Below are 18,079 nucleotides of genomic sequence, written 5' to 3'. Positions count from 1 at the left end.
CTTTTTAAGGCTGCAGTACTGATTATCTATTTTCATTCTCACCATAGGCCCTTGGAGGTTATCTAACTCTTAAAATGTTGGCTGCAACAGACAAGCTCTTTCAATGCGCTGCAGCTGCTGCACCAATTACCGATTTCAAGCTTTATAGTGAGTGAAGATCCAAGTGCTGAAACATTCTTTGAACAAGAACATGAAAGTTGTATCAATGGAAGAGAGATGGAGTAAACATGTTTGAGTTAAAATGTCCCCGTTTCTTAGGTGCAGCTTTTTCTGAAAGGTATCTTGGGCTTCCGGCAAAGGAGGATCATGCGTACTTGGTAAGGTTCTTAAGCCATATCACCCCTTGAACTTTTGTATATTTTCCTTTTTTTTTTAGTTTTATGTTGCATGCCAGCACTGGGAATGTTGTCGCTGACAGAAAAATAAAAATTCTACAAATAAAAATTCTGGGATCCATTAAATTCAGTGCAAATATTTACCTTCAATAGTTACCTACATGATAAAAGAGATAAAAGAGGACTTAAAATTTGCTATGTGCTCAGCACATATGAAATCGAAACACACCATCACAGAAAACAAGATGATGGTTCCATCTTTATGCTAAGTTATTGTTTTTCTGCAGGAATATGGAATCTGGTCAGAGATGATTGGAATATGCATGGAGCTAAATATACAGTGATTATATTTAAAAGCCTGTCAGATGATGCAAAGGGCTCTAAACTAATTAAGATAGACCAAGTTACACAAGTCATAGGGTTTACATCCACTTAAGAATCTGCTACAAGAATCCCTTGAAAATTGCTTGTTAGACACCTTCAGTTTTGCAAAGAGTAAGAGACAAAAGCTCACCTGCATAAATGTGCAGAGCTGGTTAAAAATAATAGCAGCTGTAATTGCATTAAATTGTAGTTCTACAAAGTGTTAGCTTAGGTCGACAAAATACACACCTTTTAGAGTCCTATTGGTAGGAATTTTTTATTACCACGTTTTTCTCTTCTGCTTTTCAACAATTCACTAATTTGTCGTTGTCAATCATTTAAAAACCTAAAAAAAATATATAGTAATCTTTAAAATTGTAGGGTTACAAAAATCCCAGAGTCAGTTTCATAATTAAAATCAATAATTTATACATATATTTAATTCAGTTAATATACCAATTTTTTACAAAACGTCATGACATTTCAATTAGCAGATTGCATCGACTCAGTGACTTTTTAGGATTTGCTCCTCCTGCAGGAGCATTTAGAGACAGTAGATATTTGCATGCATTTAATTAACGCTACAGCACTCACTCACAGGGAGCATGCATGCTCCATGAATGGAGAGGCAAAACTCCTTTTTTAAAGGAAGAAACCTCCAGCAGAATCAGGCGCAGTTTGAGCGGCTTCTGTTGAGGCCGACTGTGATCATGCCACAAAGCATGTCAGAGAGCACATACAGTTAGTTGCAATAAAAGCAGAGCCCATAGCTGTGTCTAGAAGAGAAACAGAGCCAAGCAATGAAAAGCAGATCAAACTGTGTCATCTATATTGGAAGTTGTTGATGTCAACAGCCCAGTTGATGCCTCCCTCCAGGACGCATACAGCCGAACAAAACCAGTTCAGATCTAATTAATATGATGAGAAAAGGTAGAGAGAACTTAAAGTTAGAAATTGAACTAATGAATAATGCAAAATCGGAGAATAGAAAAAGAATGATGAAAAGTGGTCCCTACGTCCTCCTGCTGTCTAAGCCTATAGCAGCATAACTATAGGGACAGCTCAGGATAACCTGAGCCCCTCTAACTATAATATTTGTCAAACAGTAAAGTTTTAAGCCTTGCCTTAAAAGTAGACAGGGTGTGTGCCCCTAGGACTACAGGAGAGGAGCCTGAACAACAATCAGATCTCTTATATAAGATGAAGCTTGGTTATTTACGATTTTATACGTGAGAAAGAGGATTTTAAATTTTATTCTAACAGGAAGCCAATCAAAAAAATCTAAAATAACTGTGGAATTATGAATATTTACATTCAAATTAACTAACCAAACCTAAAAGAATCTAACAGAAGCAGACCAGAAATACATCTCAGTTTTATAAATAATACATTTTTTAATGAAGTTAATCTATTTTCACTGTTGGTTAGCGTAACAGTTTAATTGCAATCCCTAAAAATACCTTTTTTCAGTCCAAAAACATTTTGGATCTAATAAATGTACCACATTTACTTCAAAAAATATACATAAGATGCATTTGTTGAAATATTTTTCAAGGAAATTTTGGCTCCACTAGCCCACCTACAAAGATTCAAACAGCAAACACAACATCTTCACAGCAACAACAGACCTCTGCATCAGCTGACTCATGCTGCATAAAAAAACAGCCGTTATAACAAAACACACTGTAATATTATTTAGCATGTTTGCAACTTGAAAAAAAAAATATTTTTATCAAAGATTTTTATAGATTGAAATTTGCTGTACATCAGCTTGGTTAAACATTCCTATAATTATGCTGTGTTTTCTCAGACTGCCTCCGTCCTTGAAGAAGCCAACAAACTAAAAGAAGAGAACTTTCTTATTCTACATGGAACTGCAGATGGTGAATATTTATTATTAGTTTTCATCAATTCAAGAAATAATCTCATATCTAATTCTTTTTTTTGTGTCTGTCCACCCAAAGCGAGGGTCCACTTCCAGCACAGTGCTGAGCTCCTGAGCCGCCTGGTGAAGGTGGAGGCCAACTACTCCCTGCAGCTGTACCCAGATGAGGGCCACGTCCTTAGAGAGCCCCGCAGCGTCAGACACTTCCAGCGGACTGTTGTGAATTACCTCCAGAACTGCCTGAAACACAGCACCCTTCTAGAAGTTCCAGAGGAAGAAGAAGAGGAAGATGACTGATTCCAGAAGTCTCTGTCTCTCCTTCTGAAAGGACTCTCGATGAGGACTGTATGCCACAGTTAAGCATTTCATTCGGGCAGGTTACCAGGAATTAGAGCAGAGGAGTGGGGACCAAAAGAATCAGATCACCTCGTGTAACTTCTGGAAAAATTGTTGTACTGTACGACATGTTACACAAATTTATTTCTGGTGTTTTGTTGTATGTTTGGGGAGCAGTTTGTTTACAATATTCACTTGAGATTATGGGGATGAGACTTCCACTAACTCAAAAAGTTTACAAAGTTTATAAAACATGCATGTCATAATGGCTGCATGATGTTAATTATTGCATTTTGAGCATTTTTCCAGGATTTTTATTTTTGCCTTCAGACCTCAAACCTAAGTCCCGTCCTGCGCCTCTCATTCTTACTTAAAGATTCTTAAATCAAATGGTTATATTACCTCCCCTGCATTTCAAATCTGCGGCTACTAGTTGCAAGACACTAGGTCGTGAGGAGCTGGAGACCCATGGCTTAGAAATATGCAAAACAGACAGCACCATACTGGGAGATATCAAAAATAAGAAGCGATTGCCTTAATGAGAAAACAAAAAAAAACATCCTGACACGCTGATTACTTTGAGAAAGAAGGTAATTGGCCTTAAGTAACAAAATATTTTGGACTTCTATTGAGTGAAAAAAAGCCGTACAAAATGATCTCTTGTGTGTTCATAGCTTGCATGATCTCAGAGTAAAACCAGAGTTAGAGTTGCATCTCTTTGGTTAGGATATCATCAAAAAGAAAATTATTTCAGTAATTCAATTAAAAAATGTGCAGACTTTGGGCCTTAAAACCCTGGACTAACCACAACAAACAATGTGGCTCCCAAAAGTATCACTGATAGATGATACTTGTTGTTTGTACTCACTTTTCTCGATTTTCCCTTCCGTTCAGTTTTCCTTTATACTTATCTTAATATACTAGGACACTGTATGGAGTCCTGGTGTCTTAAATTCTGAAATTCTGAAAGGACTTACTGAATATTGGCTAGACAGTTGTTAAGTCAGGACTATTCTCCATAGTACGTACACGGTCGTTACATAAACTCGTATATTAAAAACAGTTTTTAATGCTCTTACATAATAGTTTAAGGTATTATAATTAATTTCCAATCGTTATCTTAATAAACAGAATTAAGCACGTAAAATAAATCTTTTGAAATAAATCTGTAAGATCTCTAATTTTAACATTTATGATTGAATTACTAAAATAAATCAGCTTTTCAATTATATTCTAATATATTGAGGTGCACCTACATTCTAGCATTTTTACTGTGTTTAACCAGATTATACAGTGTTACCTTAAGATTAGAGACTATTCAAAATGTGCCAAATACATTTGACAGATTTTATATTCTGTTTTTCTTTGCATTGTGTGAATAACGATAAGTATGCAACTGAAATGCAACAGAAACTATTTCTACCATGTTCAATTCATATTCAAGTTTAAGTTACAGAAACGTTTTAAGTGTCTGTGTAATGTATTTAGATGTATTATTTCTGTTTTGATACAGTGTGGCATTTTAACCATTGATTGTGTAATGCAGAATTAAATTATTTCTTTGGAGAAATTGTTCGGGCATTACGTAAAAGATTACAAAAGAAATCAAACTATAAGGAGAGCATGCTGTTCGGTTGTAAAGAACTTAACTGAATCTGGAGCATCAACTGCTCCATGTTTACTATACTCAACAAAAATCTGGATGGTATTTGTTTAAATAGATCATTTATTATGCCGATAATCTCATAGGACCATTTGATTGAGTGAGTTTTTACAAACAGTGCAGTTCAATTCAAAGAAAACTTTGTCATTTCCTAGTCAAGAATTTAGGAATAGACCATACTCAGCACTCCTGTTCCTCCAAGTGCTCCAAAACAGACCATGGTGAGAAGAAAAGAACACTCCGTAACCTAATCTGTCCTCCTTGCTCTCTCTGCTGGGCCGTTTTGTCTGCCGTATTGCAATACATTCACACACTCTCCACTGCTGCTCAAAATGGAGTAATGTTTCTTCCAGTATAATGAGGAAGCTCAGTCTTTGGTGGGCCTGTTTGATAATCGCACTGGTCATCAGAGATTTTGACGCTAAGGATTTCGATTCAGTTTATGTATGTAGCGTCAATTTGCAGCATGTTATCTAAAGGCTCTTTACAGAGTCAAATTAATCAAATGTTACAGACAGACTGGTTAGAAGTTATCTCTGTAGGGAAACCCATCTGGTTTCATCAAGTTATTGACTTTGCAGCATCTTCTGACCTAAAGAAGTATGTGGAGAGAGTGGACAGTCTCTTGCATAGTGTCACCTAAAATACATTTAGCAACGGTGGAGAAGAAAACTCCAGCAGAACCAGACTCCGGTTTTTAACTCTTTAATTCTACAGCTTTTAAGTTTATCTGTTACACGGTTGGCAATGCTAAGGGACTGGTGCTCAGATTGCGACCACTTCTACAAGTCTTAAGTTATTTCCTTCATTTTATTTTCATTTTAAGCACAAGGTTGCTGTATCTGCATCAACCCTCTTGCTGTTTCATATTGTAAAACTGACCTTGGTCAAGAGTTTTGGTGGCAAAGTGTGACGATAAACATTTATTTATTTAAAATGGGCTGCCATAACTAACCAGGGACAAGGTCAGAAGCTCCTCAGCTGTACTAAGGAAGAATGGAATGTTCATCTGAATTCCCCAATCCTCTTTTTAGATGAGAGCCAAGGTAACATTTTATTTGGAAAAGTTCCAGAATCCAAAGAAATAATGGAGATGCACAGTTAGTGATGATTTAGGAAACCGTGCCATCTGCTCCTGCTGGGTCACTAGGTTTTTTTTCCCAAGTTCAAAATCATTGCAGTTCAAAAAAAGTGAGTGTTTTATGCTTTCTTCTGCTGACCAGCTTTAAGAAAATTTTAGATTAATTTTCCAGCAGGAGCTAGTATCTACCCACACTTCAAACTGTAACAATACCTGCCTTAGTGACCAAGGTATGACTGTTCTTGATTGGAAAGCAAAATAGCTAACCTTTTATTTCATTGTTTTACTTTAGATCATTTCCAAAACAAATGCAGTATAATGTATAAATATAATGTACTACATAGTTCAAAACAATATGAGTAATATAAATTTGAAAGGAGTGTGATGAAGGCAAACTGTTTTGCTCCGGTCCCCTACGTATTTCTTTTTTTTTTTAAACATGACCAGGATTATCCTCTTGAATATTGTTAAGATTAGAGAAAAGAGCCAACAATGTAGATAAGATAAAGGCTGTGATGCCTCATTAACCTCCAAAGATACCATAACTTGGTTATATTCAAAGGTGCACAAACCAAGTAATGAATAAGTCATAATCTCTGTATTAGAAATAATTTCATCAGTTTCAAGCTAAAGATGAATAAATGGCAAATTTGAGGAGTTTTTATTGGCTGTATAGTCATTAACGGAAATAAAAGCTAAACATATTTTACTCTGTATGTAAAAAAAAATAATAAACATATTGATCATTTAAACTATTTGGAAACAACTGTATGCTATGTCTCATAATTTAGCATGTACAATTTTCTGAATGTGAATAAATATTGTATTGGTAATTTCTGTATCTGTGCAGGGAAAGAATAATCGTGCAGAGAAATCTACGTTAGGTTAAGTAAGGTCTTTGCTAAACCTGTGGGTTTGACCAGAGAGTGGCAAAATGGACAGACCATGGTTTAAATCTGTCGTCACAATCTCAAGGAAAACCCTGCCCAATCACATTACGCTTAGCTTTCATATGACCAATCAGATCTATCTACGTCATTTCGACGATCCATCCCATCTCCCAATCAATGCGGCGGAGAGTCGCAGGCCTGAATCCTTCTTCAACCTTCTAGTTTCTGGAGGGGCACCTTCAACCTGGTCTGCGGTGCACTGGTAGTGGCTCCTTTCTTTAGATAAAAAGAGGTAGAAATAACACTTTGAAATAGAAACAATGTCCTTCCTGACTATCAGCCGGCTAGCACCTAAACTTCTTAATTCAAAGGTAAGAGCATACAAACCACACATTATCTTCATGCTAACTTTTGGCTAGGCTGCTAACAACGTTAGCAGCGGGCTAGTTTATGTTAGCTAGCACAGCATTATCAAGCACAGTGTGTCCTGGACTTTTGGGAACTGCCGTTTGTGGTTGTTCCTCTAACATTGTAGTGTTAACTGAAGTCGGCGGTTTCCCATTGCTCCATGCTTTGGTTTTATAATGGGAACTTGCGTCTTGTTAGCTAATATTAGCTTGGAGATTTTTCCTCCTGTTTAGCTGGCCTTATAAAGTCTCAAACTGGGCAGGTTTCCTCAGCCTGTGTTTATCAGACCGTCTAAGTTCTGAGCTATTTCATCCACATTTTTTAAACTGTTGATATAAACTGTTTATATTAAAAACATTTTTACTCTACTTTTTATCTTTCTTCCCCGTTGACCTTCACCTTAAAAATGAATACTCAAGCTGTGTGTTTGGTGTACCAGGACAAGGTCTGCATCATAAAGAGAATTGATGAATAATCAAAGAGTGTAGAAAGAGTTTGGCTGGCGTATTTTTTATCTTTAAAAGTAAATGTGGTTGGAATAGACACAAGTATCTAACTGGTTGAGTTTCATAATTTTATCAAATGAAGCTGGATCTGGAATGTCAGCTGCATTTTTGCCTATCTGTGATTGAAATCCCCTTCCTGCTTTAAACTCTTCAATGACTATAACCCTATGTCCTACTCCACTGACCTTTTAATCTAGACATGACCCCCATATTTAAGTGTGACTTACTACTAAAATATTTACAGTGTCCTTATAGAGGGTCCTCCCTCAGGCATATAAATGGTGACTAAGTAATTTTCCACCTTTCCTCGAGCTTTTGTGCCCATTAGGTGAAGCTGGCCTCTGACACATTTACCTTTTTTGCTTATCACCTGCTATCTCAGCTGATAAAAAATATGAGTTGGCTTTTTTTTTTCTTACATAACTTCTCATGACTCCAAGTTATGACAGAAAAACTCATTTGAGTTGCATTAATTGCAAGATCACAAAAAAAGTAATTTGGTTAGTTCATAGTGGAAATGTGTATTTTACAAGGTAAATGTTAGATTGAAATGCAGATTTTTTATGTCTTTTTTTTAAGAAACTTGGAGGTTGTAGTTTACAGTCAAACTGGAAATGAAGGGTTTAAAATATTATCGTTATTTATCACACTATGTCCACAGCCATTGTTGTTTTGATCAGGCTCAAAGAAATTCAAACTACACATGAAAATTAATTTTCAGTAGTTCATATGCTTATTGGTGTTTCATCCTTGAACTAAATTGTGTTTTGTTAGTAAGACATACAAAATGCTAGCTGCTGACACTTAAGCATTTTTGTTTCTTCATAAAACACAACCTTTGGGAGGTTGACTCCTTTAACCTTTCTGTGAAATGTAGTTTCTCCACTTACTCTCTCCTCTAGGCTGCTGGCAGTTGGGGATCATTGAGTTAAACTGCAGCTCTATATATAAGACCTAGAGCTCTTGCATAATCTTTCTCTAAGCTTCAGGAAGAGTGTGCATTGATGCAAAACCCCCCTTTTGTTTTGGGGGACCCTTGTTTTGACCCTGCTCAGTTGGGTTCTTGTGGGGGAGGCAGTGCTCTTTGCCATAGTTTTTTTTTTTTCTCATCTCAGGATTCATTTTACTTTAAATAATCCTGTTCTAGTGTGCATTTAGAAGTTCCTTTACTTTTAACAAACCCAAGAGTCATGTATACATTTGCATGGAATATCGTTTGGTTTTATTTAAACAATCCCTCATTTTGTCCCAGTTCAAAAATGGCTCCTCCACTTAGTTTAGATATTTTATGATTTAGAATCAGTAAGTAATGTCAGTGTTTTCACCACAAAAGTCATTGATAGATATAGAAAGAAACCGTATAAGATGCACATATTGAATAATAAAACGGTTCCAAAAGACTATACTGTTACCACAGTAATTACTCATAACAGACCCTAAACTATGCCTTCTACACAACATTACAATAAAATAAAAACAAATATTAAACTGCAGGCAAAAGAAAAGTAGTGGACACAAAATAATATGTTAAAGTTAACAGAAAAAAAGGAGGTAAATATAATTCAGTCAGCTGAATATTTAAAAAATAATCACTTTAAGGAGGGGTCAAGCTCTTAAAGACAGTATTTCTTTTTCTTTATCTATTTGCATAACTAAAATTATAAAAAAAAATCTTACACAAGTCTCAATAAAAAAAAAAAAAAATCTTTATTAACAAATAAACGTATAGTATAGAAAGTGAGTATCTTTGCATGCGTTTCTCAAGGCATGAGATCAACTAATGAATCGGCAAACACTAGCAGGTATCAGCAAACCCAAGAAGAAGAAAAAATGCTAATGCCAGTGGATGTATCTGTCAACCTGTAGTTAAAAGCCCAAGACGTTTATTCAAAACAAAAAAACTGGGGAATATATCTTAATATACTAAAAATGAGTTTATTTTACCTTTTACTTCAGGATTTTTTGTTAAATTTTGTTTTAATAGGTAAGAACATTGAGAAATCTGTAGAGGAATGCTTTCCCCCTACAGTATGTATTACAGTCACCAAAGACTTCCTGGCATGTCACTCATTGTGCTCTCTGTCTTATAGAGGTTTTCCTCTGGTATAATGTAATTGTCAGGGTTGAAATAGTTTCTGGTACCTGTTATCTTCTAACTAGTCAAACAAAATTTTAGGAAAGTTTAAGCAGTTTCCTGCCATGCCAGAGTGACAGAGCTAAAAATAGAAACGCAGGTCAATAAAGTACATAGCTGCTATTTGCTCTGACTTTTTGCTTTTTAGCAACCATGTGAAATCATGTATTTTTCTCATGGCTGGATAATTGAATCAACTAACGTGTTTAAAATGTTAAAGTTGGAATGATATGAATACCTATTGGATCTGATTACTTTTCTAGTTTTATTTTTATTGTTTTGTATTTTAAAATATATTTTATTTAGCACTGTTATGTTTACAGAAGTTTTTGATAGTTTTAGTCAATATCAAAAATGTGTCAGAAATTTTAATTTAGATTTAATGTTTCTCCTAAAATAAGCATTTTTCTGTTTTACAGAATGCCACACACCTATTTGTGGCTGCCAGGAATGCCACTGCATCAACAACAGTAAGTATACACAAATATCCTCATCATCATCATCTATACTTTAAAATATGTTGTTATTATTAGTATTCAGGCTCTTTTATCCTGTAACTGTTCAGAATAAATAGAATTTTGGGATTCTCCACATCTTGAATGGGTTTAAAATTATATATCAAATGTCTTTTTTTCCCCTCCAGAATCTGAAGGATGTGTTGGCAGACCTCATCCCAAAAGAACAGACCAGGATTAAGAACTTTAAACAACAGTATGGCAAAACCAACATAGGTCAGATTACTGTTGACATGGTGAGTAACAACCATACACATGATCTATTTGAGAACCTTTCAAATATGGATGTAAAGAAAAACAAAGGAAGAGTAAAAAATAGTTGGTTTAAAAGGGGGAGCAGGGGCTGAGTCGGTATATTTTAATTTAGAGAGGTCTGTCTCTGTTATTGACCATAGCAGAGATTAATCATGGCCTGGCTACATCCCATAATCCATTTAGGCCTGCCCCAGCTTGTTTACTGTGTCAGGTATCACTGTACGGTCATCTGCCTCAGAGGTCACATTATGAACTGCTTTCTGCCAACAAAGATATTTCAGCTGAGTAGCTCAAAATGTCAGCTGTAAACTGCAGATCTCAGACAGGATGTATAGGCTGAGTGCAGTAAAGCTTAATGGCTGGTTTCTACTTGGATTGAAAAGGAATTTATTGTCTCACAGGGCTACTTTGATTTAATTAATGGCAAACTTTCCACAATTCCTGCTTTCATTTTTTTCCTCCAATACCCTATTAGCATTTTTTACCTTTATTAGTTGTAATCGATCGTTGTTCTGTCAGCTAAAGGCATGTTTTAGAGTCTCTGTATTATTTCAATAATCGATTTATCCCGATTAATCTGATTAATTGTTTCACATAATTTTGCTTCTTAAAACATGAATACTGTTTATACAGCTGCTAAAAACTGTTTTTTTTTTTTTACTGTTATTTATTAGGTCTATGGCGGTATGAGAGGGATGAAAGGTCTGGTATATGAAACATCTGTGTTGGATCCAGAGGAGGTATGTTTTTATACACTTAGAATATTATACAATACATTGGGCTACCAGAGGTAAAATAAAATTATTAATTAACTTGAGTTTTAACAATTTGGTGCACAAACAATTAGGTGATACATTTTTCCTGTAATCAAATTTAGCCCGAACTTTCTGTTAAGCAGGCCACACCGGATAAACTGTTGGAAAAAAAAAAGCCTTGTTAGTTTTTATTAATGCTTGCATAACTTTTTACAAAGAACCTTATAGAACTTTACCTGATACTTTATTCACTATAAATATACTTTTCAATTAATTAGAATATTTTCAAGAATTTATTTTATTATGCTAATAATTTCAAGAAGGGACTCTGATATAGACCCATTCCATAAAGTAGTTATATATTCTACCCATTGATTCATTATAATGGCTCATAGCGAAAAGAGACAAGTACAAATATTTACCTATGTACATCAGGTTGTGAGTACCCATGTGTTAATGCAACATGCTTTGATAAAATTCCCCTGAAGTTGCTGACTGTTTCTGTTTTCGTGCAGGGCATCCGTTTCAGAGGCTATAGCATTCCAGAGTGTCAGAAGTTGCTGCCTAAAGCTCCAGGAGGTGAGGAGCCACTACCTGAGGGCCTCTTCTGGCTGCTGATAACTGGTCAAATCCCAACTGAGGAGCAGGTGAGGTTAACACCATTTGAGTAGGCTGAAAGAAGGCAGCTAACAAGAATAATTTAAACAGAACATTTTTTTTATTATCTTGAACAGACCTGGAAAGAGTTTGTTTTGTGTGTTTTCCCCACAGGTAAACTGGGTTTCCAAAGAGTGGGCGAAGAGAGCAGCACTCCCCTCTCATGTTGTCACCATGTTGGATAATTTCCCCACAAACCTGCACCCCATGTCTCAGTTCAGTGCTGCCATCACAGCTCTGAACAGTGAGAGCAGCTTTGCACGGGCATACTCTGAGGGAGTACACAAGTCCAAGTACTGGGAGGTGAGTGTTCATCTACAAACTCTTCATGTCCTGTAAGGACTGAGTGGGAAATATCACAACCTGCTGAAGTGAAAATAATGTCAGGAATAAAGTTAATCTTGAATTTAGTCATTTAATTTTTTTTTTTTTACCTGAAATCGATACAATTTTACAAACTTTCATTTTTTTTTATATCTTAGTTTGTCTATGAAGACTCCATGGACTTGATTGCCAAGTTGCCCTGCATCGCCGCTAAGATCTACCGCAACCTTTATCGTGAAGGCAGCAGCATCGGAGCCATTGACTCCAACCTGGACTGGTCCCACAACTTTACCAACATGCTGGGATACAGTGACGCTCAGTTCACTGAGCTGATGAGGCTCTACCTCACCATCCACAGGTGAGATTTAAAATGTTTTCATTCATCACTAACAGGATATTCATCCATGGGCTTAAATGTTAGGATCAGGTTGAGGAATTAACAGGGAGTTGTCAAAATATTGCATAGATTTAAAATAGAGATTTTTATTATTGATGCCCTACAAAAATAAAAAGAAATAGGCTACTCCATTTGTCTTCAATTAAGTGCATTTTCTTTGCATTGAGCAGGTAAGACAGTTCACCAATGGAATAAGCTGATTTACATTTGAGATAAGAAAAAAGCAACACCATTATGCTATCTCAACTGCACATGGGCACAATATCTAATTATCATATTTAAAGGGTAGAAATACTCATTCAATTGGAACATCATCTTATTTAACTGTTTAAAAAGGGGGTAAAATTCACTTATTTTTTAAACTCTTACCTAGTTTTCGATCAGTTTTGCAGAGTAACAGTAAATTGGTACAAGAATGTTTGTAGAAAGAAGGTTGTTCTTCACCAGCTACTAGTTTTCATTTTCATTCTTTACATTCTCTGAACAAGTTTAGAGAATGTCTGTGTCTTTACACAGAGTGTAAAGACATTTTTAAGGCTTTACTAATATAAGCTCCGTCAATGAAAAGGTGTCTTATAATACTGCTTCCTCATCAGAGCTGTATCCAGGGTTAAATTTCTTCATAGTTTGTCTGATTGTCCCCATTTTCAGCAGTGGGAATCCTGTGAAGACTAAAAACTCTCCTAGAAAACTTCCCTGGTTACTAGAGGAAGACTCCTGCACTAGAAAAGCAACATAACACATGCTCTTACCTCGTGACCCTATTTTATAATGTTTTTTGCCATAGAAGATGATCTTTCTGTCTCACTGCCCATAATGAATGCAGTTCTTTTACTTCAGCCTGTAGCATTATTTTCTCCTGTTTGAGATATTTTGCCCTTTTCAAAATAATAAAGTTTAAATATACTGCAAAGTTAACATGTTTCTGCTATAATTCTCTCCTTAAACTCTAGTGACCATGAAGGAGGCAATGTCAGCGCCCATACCAGCCACCTAGTGGGGAGTGCCCTCTCTGACCCCTACCTGTCCTTCAGTGCAGCTATGAACGGCCTGGCTGGTCCTCTTCATGGTTTGGCCAACCAGGTTTGTTCATATCTTTATCATTTTCTCCCAGTTTTCTTTACATTATGTCATGAGATGTTAATCTAAAGTAGGTCTTTAAACTCAACAGAGGTCTCCCTGTTTGCTTTTCCCATTTAATATAAAATTAACATTAATATATGTGTGTGTGTGTGTTTGAGATTTTTCTAATTTCTAAAACAAGTAATTCTGTTAAAACAAAGGGATTAGGGACAGAATCTCACACCCATTTAATCAATCCATGGATAAGAGAGAAGCTGAATTGTAGAAATTTTCTCTTCCTCTTCACTCATTGTTTCAGTTTTTACCGTCAACCATAACTCTTAAGCTAGCACCAGCTTGGGGGGAAAAACTCCTAAATATTATATTCCTTATGATTGTAATTTTTCTAAACGAGCCCATACAGCAATCTTTTCTTTTGACCAGTGTTCCAGTGTTGGGAACACTGCTGTTGCTTTTTTAAGTGTTTGTTTTTTTACGACTCTTTCTGTGGGTTTCTTATATGTGGTTTAAGCATTGTATCGTAAAGGTGTTAACTTTATGGTCTTTTCTAGGTTAATGCTAGAGGTAAATTTCCCTTTTATGTCCATTTTAAGACCATAAACTCTGGTCTTGCGGTTCTCACTAGCTACCATAGAGGTTTGTTGTTTAACTTATTTCAAACATTAGTATTTGTTTTATTAGCTCATTTGATAGGATCATCACTCATTTATTGCCAGGGCCTCTCCACTAAAGAATGCTCTGGTTATTAGTTTAACTGGTAGTAAAATGGTTCAGTGTTCGACACACGGTGTTGCATTTTTATACCAACTGATTTTGATATGCATGTATGAACGTTGCAGTTGGAAACCCGAATAATTTGTGTATTCATGTATTTTCTTAAAGGAAGTGCTGGTGTGGCTGACTGCCCTGCAGAAGGAGCTTGGAGGAGAAGTTTCTGATGAAAGGATGAGGGATTATATCTGGAACACCCTGAAGTCTGGAAGGGTAAAAACACAGATCAAACGTAAACATCTCCACTCTGTGATAATGTTTTTTTTATCAGCAGGAAGGAGCAGATCTAATGTGTTGTTGTGTAACCAGACATGCTGGTTAATTTAAACCTAGAATAGTGTTTTAGCTGATCTGTTCTGGTTCTAGGTGGTTCCAGGCTATGGCCATGCTGTCCTGAGGAAGACTGACCCACGTTACACCTGCCAGCGCGAGTTTGCCCTGAAACATCTGCCCAACGACCCCATGTTTAAGTTGGTCGCCCAGCTTTACAAGATTGTGCCCAATGTTCTCCTGGAGCAGGGTAAAGCCAAGAACCCCTGGCCCAACGTAGACGCTCACAGTGGAGTCCTTCTGCAAGTAAGATGACACTTAATCCTACATCAGCCTTCGGCAACGGCTTGGAATTAAACAGATTTATCGCAGTTTATCCACGGATCGCAGTGTATTTTATGGACTATTTTCTATGACAAATCAAGATGACTTCACATATTTTTGGAAATGAATACATGGATTTCAGAATCACAATCTGAACAGTGTGGAATGTATTTTTATTCAGCCCCGTCGATGTTCTAGAAGTACTATTTATTATAACTAGAGCTCTTACAGCTCTTTATAAATCCTGGATGTTTTCTGTGAGTATAGAGTTTGCAGGATGATGTGTTCATACAGTTGATGGTAAAGAAATGATTGAAAGCTTCCCTTTAGTCAGCTTATTCAAACCTAACCATTTTTAGCTTTAAGTTAGCAGCCAATCTAACAGTGATGGTTACAGCCAATTATCTTCTCCCTTAGCAATTTACTTGGTTCTGTAGGTCTACAACTCCTGGATCATGCCACAGAAAAGAGTTTCAAATCCTCTCATTACTAAATGCTTTTATCAAAGAATGTTAAGTGTTTTAATGATCTACTTGTGATACATTAGAATATTGTTTAGAAGTGAATTACTTTCATTAACTTTGTTAACTAAGTGAAACATAAATTAGACTGTTTTCAAGCCTTAATTTTCTTTTGTAGTAAAGATTTTTCTGCCTACAGGTTAATATTATGTCCTATTTATATTTAGAATATCAAATACAGCCAAAAGGAAAAGCATTTTTAGTGAAGTGATCCATTTCGTTCAAACCTATCCTAATCTATTGAGGTTTGTGGTTTTAATATGAAGAAATTCTAGAGATATAGAAGAGCAGATTCAGTGTTTTAGTGCTTTGCTGAAGTCTTCCTGTTTTCTTTGTGTGCAGTACTACGGAATGACGGAGATGAACTACTACACTGTGCTCTTCGGTGTGTCCCGGGCTCTCGGCGTCCTCGCCCAGCTGGTGTGGAGTAGAGCCCTTGGCTTCCCCTTGGAGCGCCCCAAGTCCATGAGCACAGATGGACTTATGGGTCTGGTCGGAACCAAATCAGGCTGAACACCTGACCTCAAAGGAGCTGGGGGTTAGCATGAAGGGTGAGACGATGTCCACCGCAGACACCAGTTGACCCCTCATGTCATTTCCAACCCCAGGAATTTATTGGGATTCAAAGAGACAGTACGCTTTTAATGTTATTTCACTAAAGAAGGGCCTTTTAAATTGTCACCAGTAATGTTGAAGTGTGTTTAGTTAACCACTGGTAAGTTTCCCCGTCATGTCTGCATGTTTGAAACTTGAAAGGAACAAACTTCAGACATGCACCTGTGTAACCTTGAGTGGGCCCAAACTATTTTCCAGTTTGAGCCTGAAAGCATCATAAGATTTCCCCTGAGCTCTGCCTGCTGCATGGTTCACCTGGAGTCAAAACTCTGAATAGGCAGCAGCACTCAAAAGGGGATTGTGGGAGTGAACTACACTTAGTAGATAATTGTTTAAAGGAAAAAAAAAACTCTTTAAACCCTTCTTCTAGATTTAGGTTCATTGTTTTTTTTTTTTCAAGAATCAAATAGAAATCTTTGAGTTCTATGCAATCCTATTTTCCAGTGCAGGAATTCGGTGTCTTTCACTCCCACATATGAACACTCCAGTTTAAAATAATACATTAAAAAGGTCCAAAAGAGCAACCAAATTCATAATCTGAAGATGTATAGTTGTATAAAAAAAAAAAAGTCTGTTAAAAGATACTGCCCCTTTAAATCTTTGATCTCCTGTTTCTCCTGCTTGTATTTTTTTCTTTTAAATAAATGACCTCGGGTACCTCTATGATCAAAATGCCTGTCTGCAAAGAAATCTTTTTTTTTTTTTTTCTTTAGAATTGAGCTTTTAATGAGTTTCTACTGAAATGGGTCTTAAGAATCATAGAAGATAAAGAATGTACACTGACAGTATAGCTAATTTGATTTAAGGATAGTGTTGTAATTGCCTGTAATAAATCTTTAAGAGCAAGCTTGGAATGGAAAGGTTTGATAGGGAGGCTTTGTAGTTGTCTCTGTGTATTTTAATCTGTAAAGTAATCCCCACAGGAGAGCGCTTTGACATCAAATACTCCAAAATGAGCACTTGCTTGATTGGGTTTCCTAATTTGTAGCTGTAGAACCCTTCCAGGTTGATTGTGTCTTTTCTTTCTTTTTTTTCTTTTTTTTTTACAGAAGGTTTATTTGTGTTAAAATGTAAAGAGTAATCTTCAGGCTCTCATTTTGTGGTTTTATTTATACTTTGTGTACATATAAATACCTATGTATAACTTGAATGTATGAGCTCTATGCGATCACCTGCTTGTCATAACCACAATTATTCCCACACTTCACCAACGATGTAATAACCGTGTCTGGTGTCGCTGAAGTGTTCGGTCCAGTCGGTCACCGTCTCATCCTGACAATGAACAAAGAAAAAAAAAACTGCAGCTATCTTGTAAATATAGTTTCTTGCTTAGCTGATGTAGTTTTTGTTTTTTCCAAATGTTTCAAGCTTGCTCTTTAGGTTCCAGGTTTGTCAACACTCCATCTTTGTCATGTTTCTTTCCTCAAACTTTTAGTCAGTAGTTCACACGAGCCTTTGAATTTATTCCACCCCCTCTTATTTCTGGCTTGATCAGACATCTTTTTGTGTTTTCTTGTGTTCTTCCATGCGCTGGATGGTTCCTGAGATGTGGTCATTTTGATCGTAGAGTGCTGCAAAGGTTGTATGTAACTGGGCATAGTGATTGCAGGTAGTTTCATTGGAGAGACGCTGTAGGGGTTATCAGCTGAATGGGACAAATGGGTAAAACGATAAGCTTAAACGCAATTGTGGAAAAATCTAACAAAAAATGAAAAATAAAAAGGTTTTTATTAACACTTTGTTGGTTTCTGTACATATTTGGTTAACGTTTAACATACAGGTCATAGTGAAAGCCTTTCTACCTCAACTTTTACATATTTCTCATCATAGGACCACACTGTTACAACAGAGTAATAGGGCCGTTATAGATAAAAGGATCTCAAAAGGGTAAGTTTAAGGAGAAACATTTTGAATATTTTCGAAAGCAAATGCCAAAATTCTTTGTTAAAAGCCACAAATTTAAGAAAATTTACTGTTATTTATTTTTTATT

At 36.2% G+C, this 18,079-nt stretch overlaps 2 protein-coding genes across 2 annotated transcripts in view; both read left to right on the top strand.

Moving 5' to 3' along the window:
• LOC107088731 (inactive dipeptidyl peptidase 10-like) overlaps nt 1-3,644 on the top strand; it is a 57,181-nt gene extending 53,537 nt beyond the window's left edge. Inside the window, exons 22-25 of the mRNA XM_015381084.1 lie at nt 48-147; nt 259-317; nt 2,509-2,581; nt 2,663-3,644. Of these exons, the coding sequence (XP_015236570.1) occupies nt 48-147; nt 259-317; nt 2,509-2,581; nt 2,663-2,880 (450 nt within the window). The 3' untranslated portion in view covers nt 2,881-3,644. The remainder of the gene's footprint in view (nt 1-47; nt 148-258; nt 318-2,508; nt 2,582-2,662) is intronic.
• Nucleotides 3,645-6,720: 3,076 nt separating this feature from the next.
• Nucleotides 6,721-17,778, top strand: cs (citrate synthase). The gene is made up of 11 exons (XM_015381112.1): nt 6,721-6,924; nt 10,021-10,071; nt 10,245-10,352; nt 11,046-11,111; nt 11,642-11,773; nt 11,898-12,086; nt 12,266-12,465; nt 13,458-13,587; nt 14,470-14,571; nt 14,725-14,934; nt 15,816-17,778. The coding sequence occupies exons 1-11, from the start codon at nt 6,874-6,876 to the stop codon at nt 15,984-15,986; spliced, it is 1,410 nt and encodes a 469-aa protein (XP_015236598.1). The 5' UTR covers nt 6,721-6,873; the 3' UTR covers nt 15,987-17,778.
• The last annotated feature ends 301 nt before the right edge of the window (nt 17,779-18,079 follow it).

Source organism: Cyprinodon variegatus, unplaced genomic scaffold, assembly GCF_000732505.1.
Source record: "Cyprinodon variegatus isolate N-32 unplaced genomic scaffold, C_variegatus-1.0 Scaffold228, whole genome shotgun sequence".
Lineage (NCBI taxonomy): Eukaryota > Metazoa > Chordata > Actinopteri > Cyprinodontiformes > Cyprinodontidae > Cyprinodon > Cyprinodon variegatus.
Note: the sequence above shows the minus strand (reverse complement) of the source record. Positions and strands in the feature narration are given on the sequence as shown.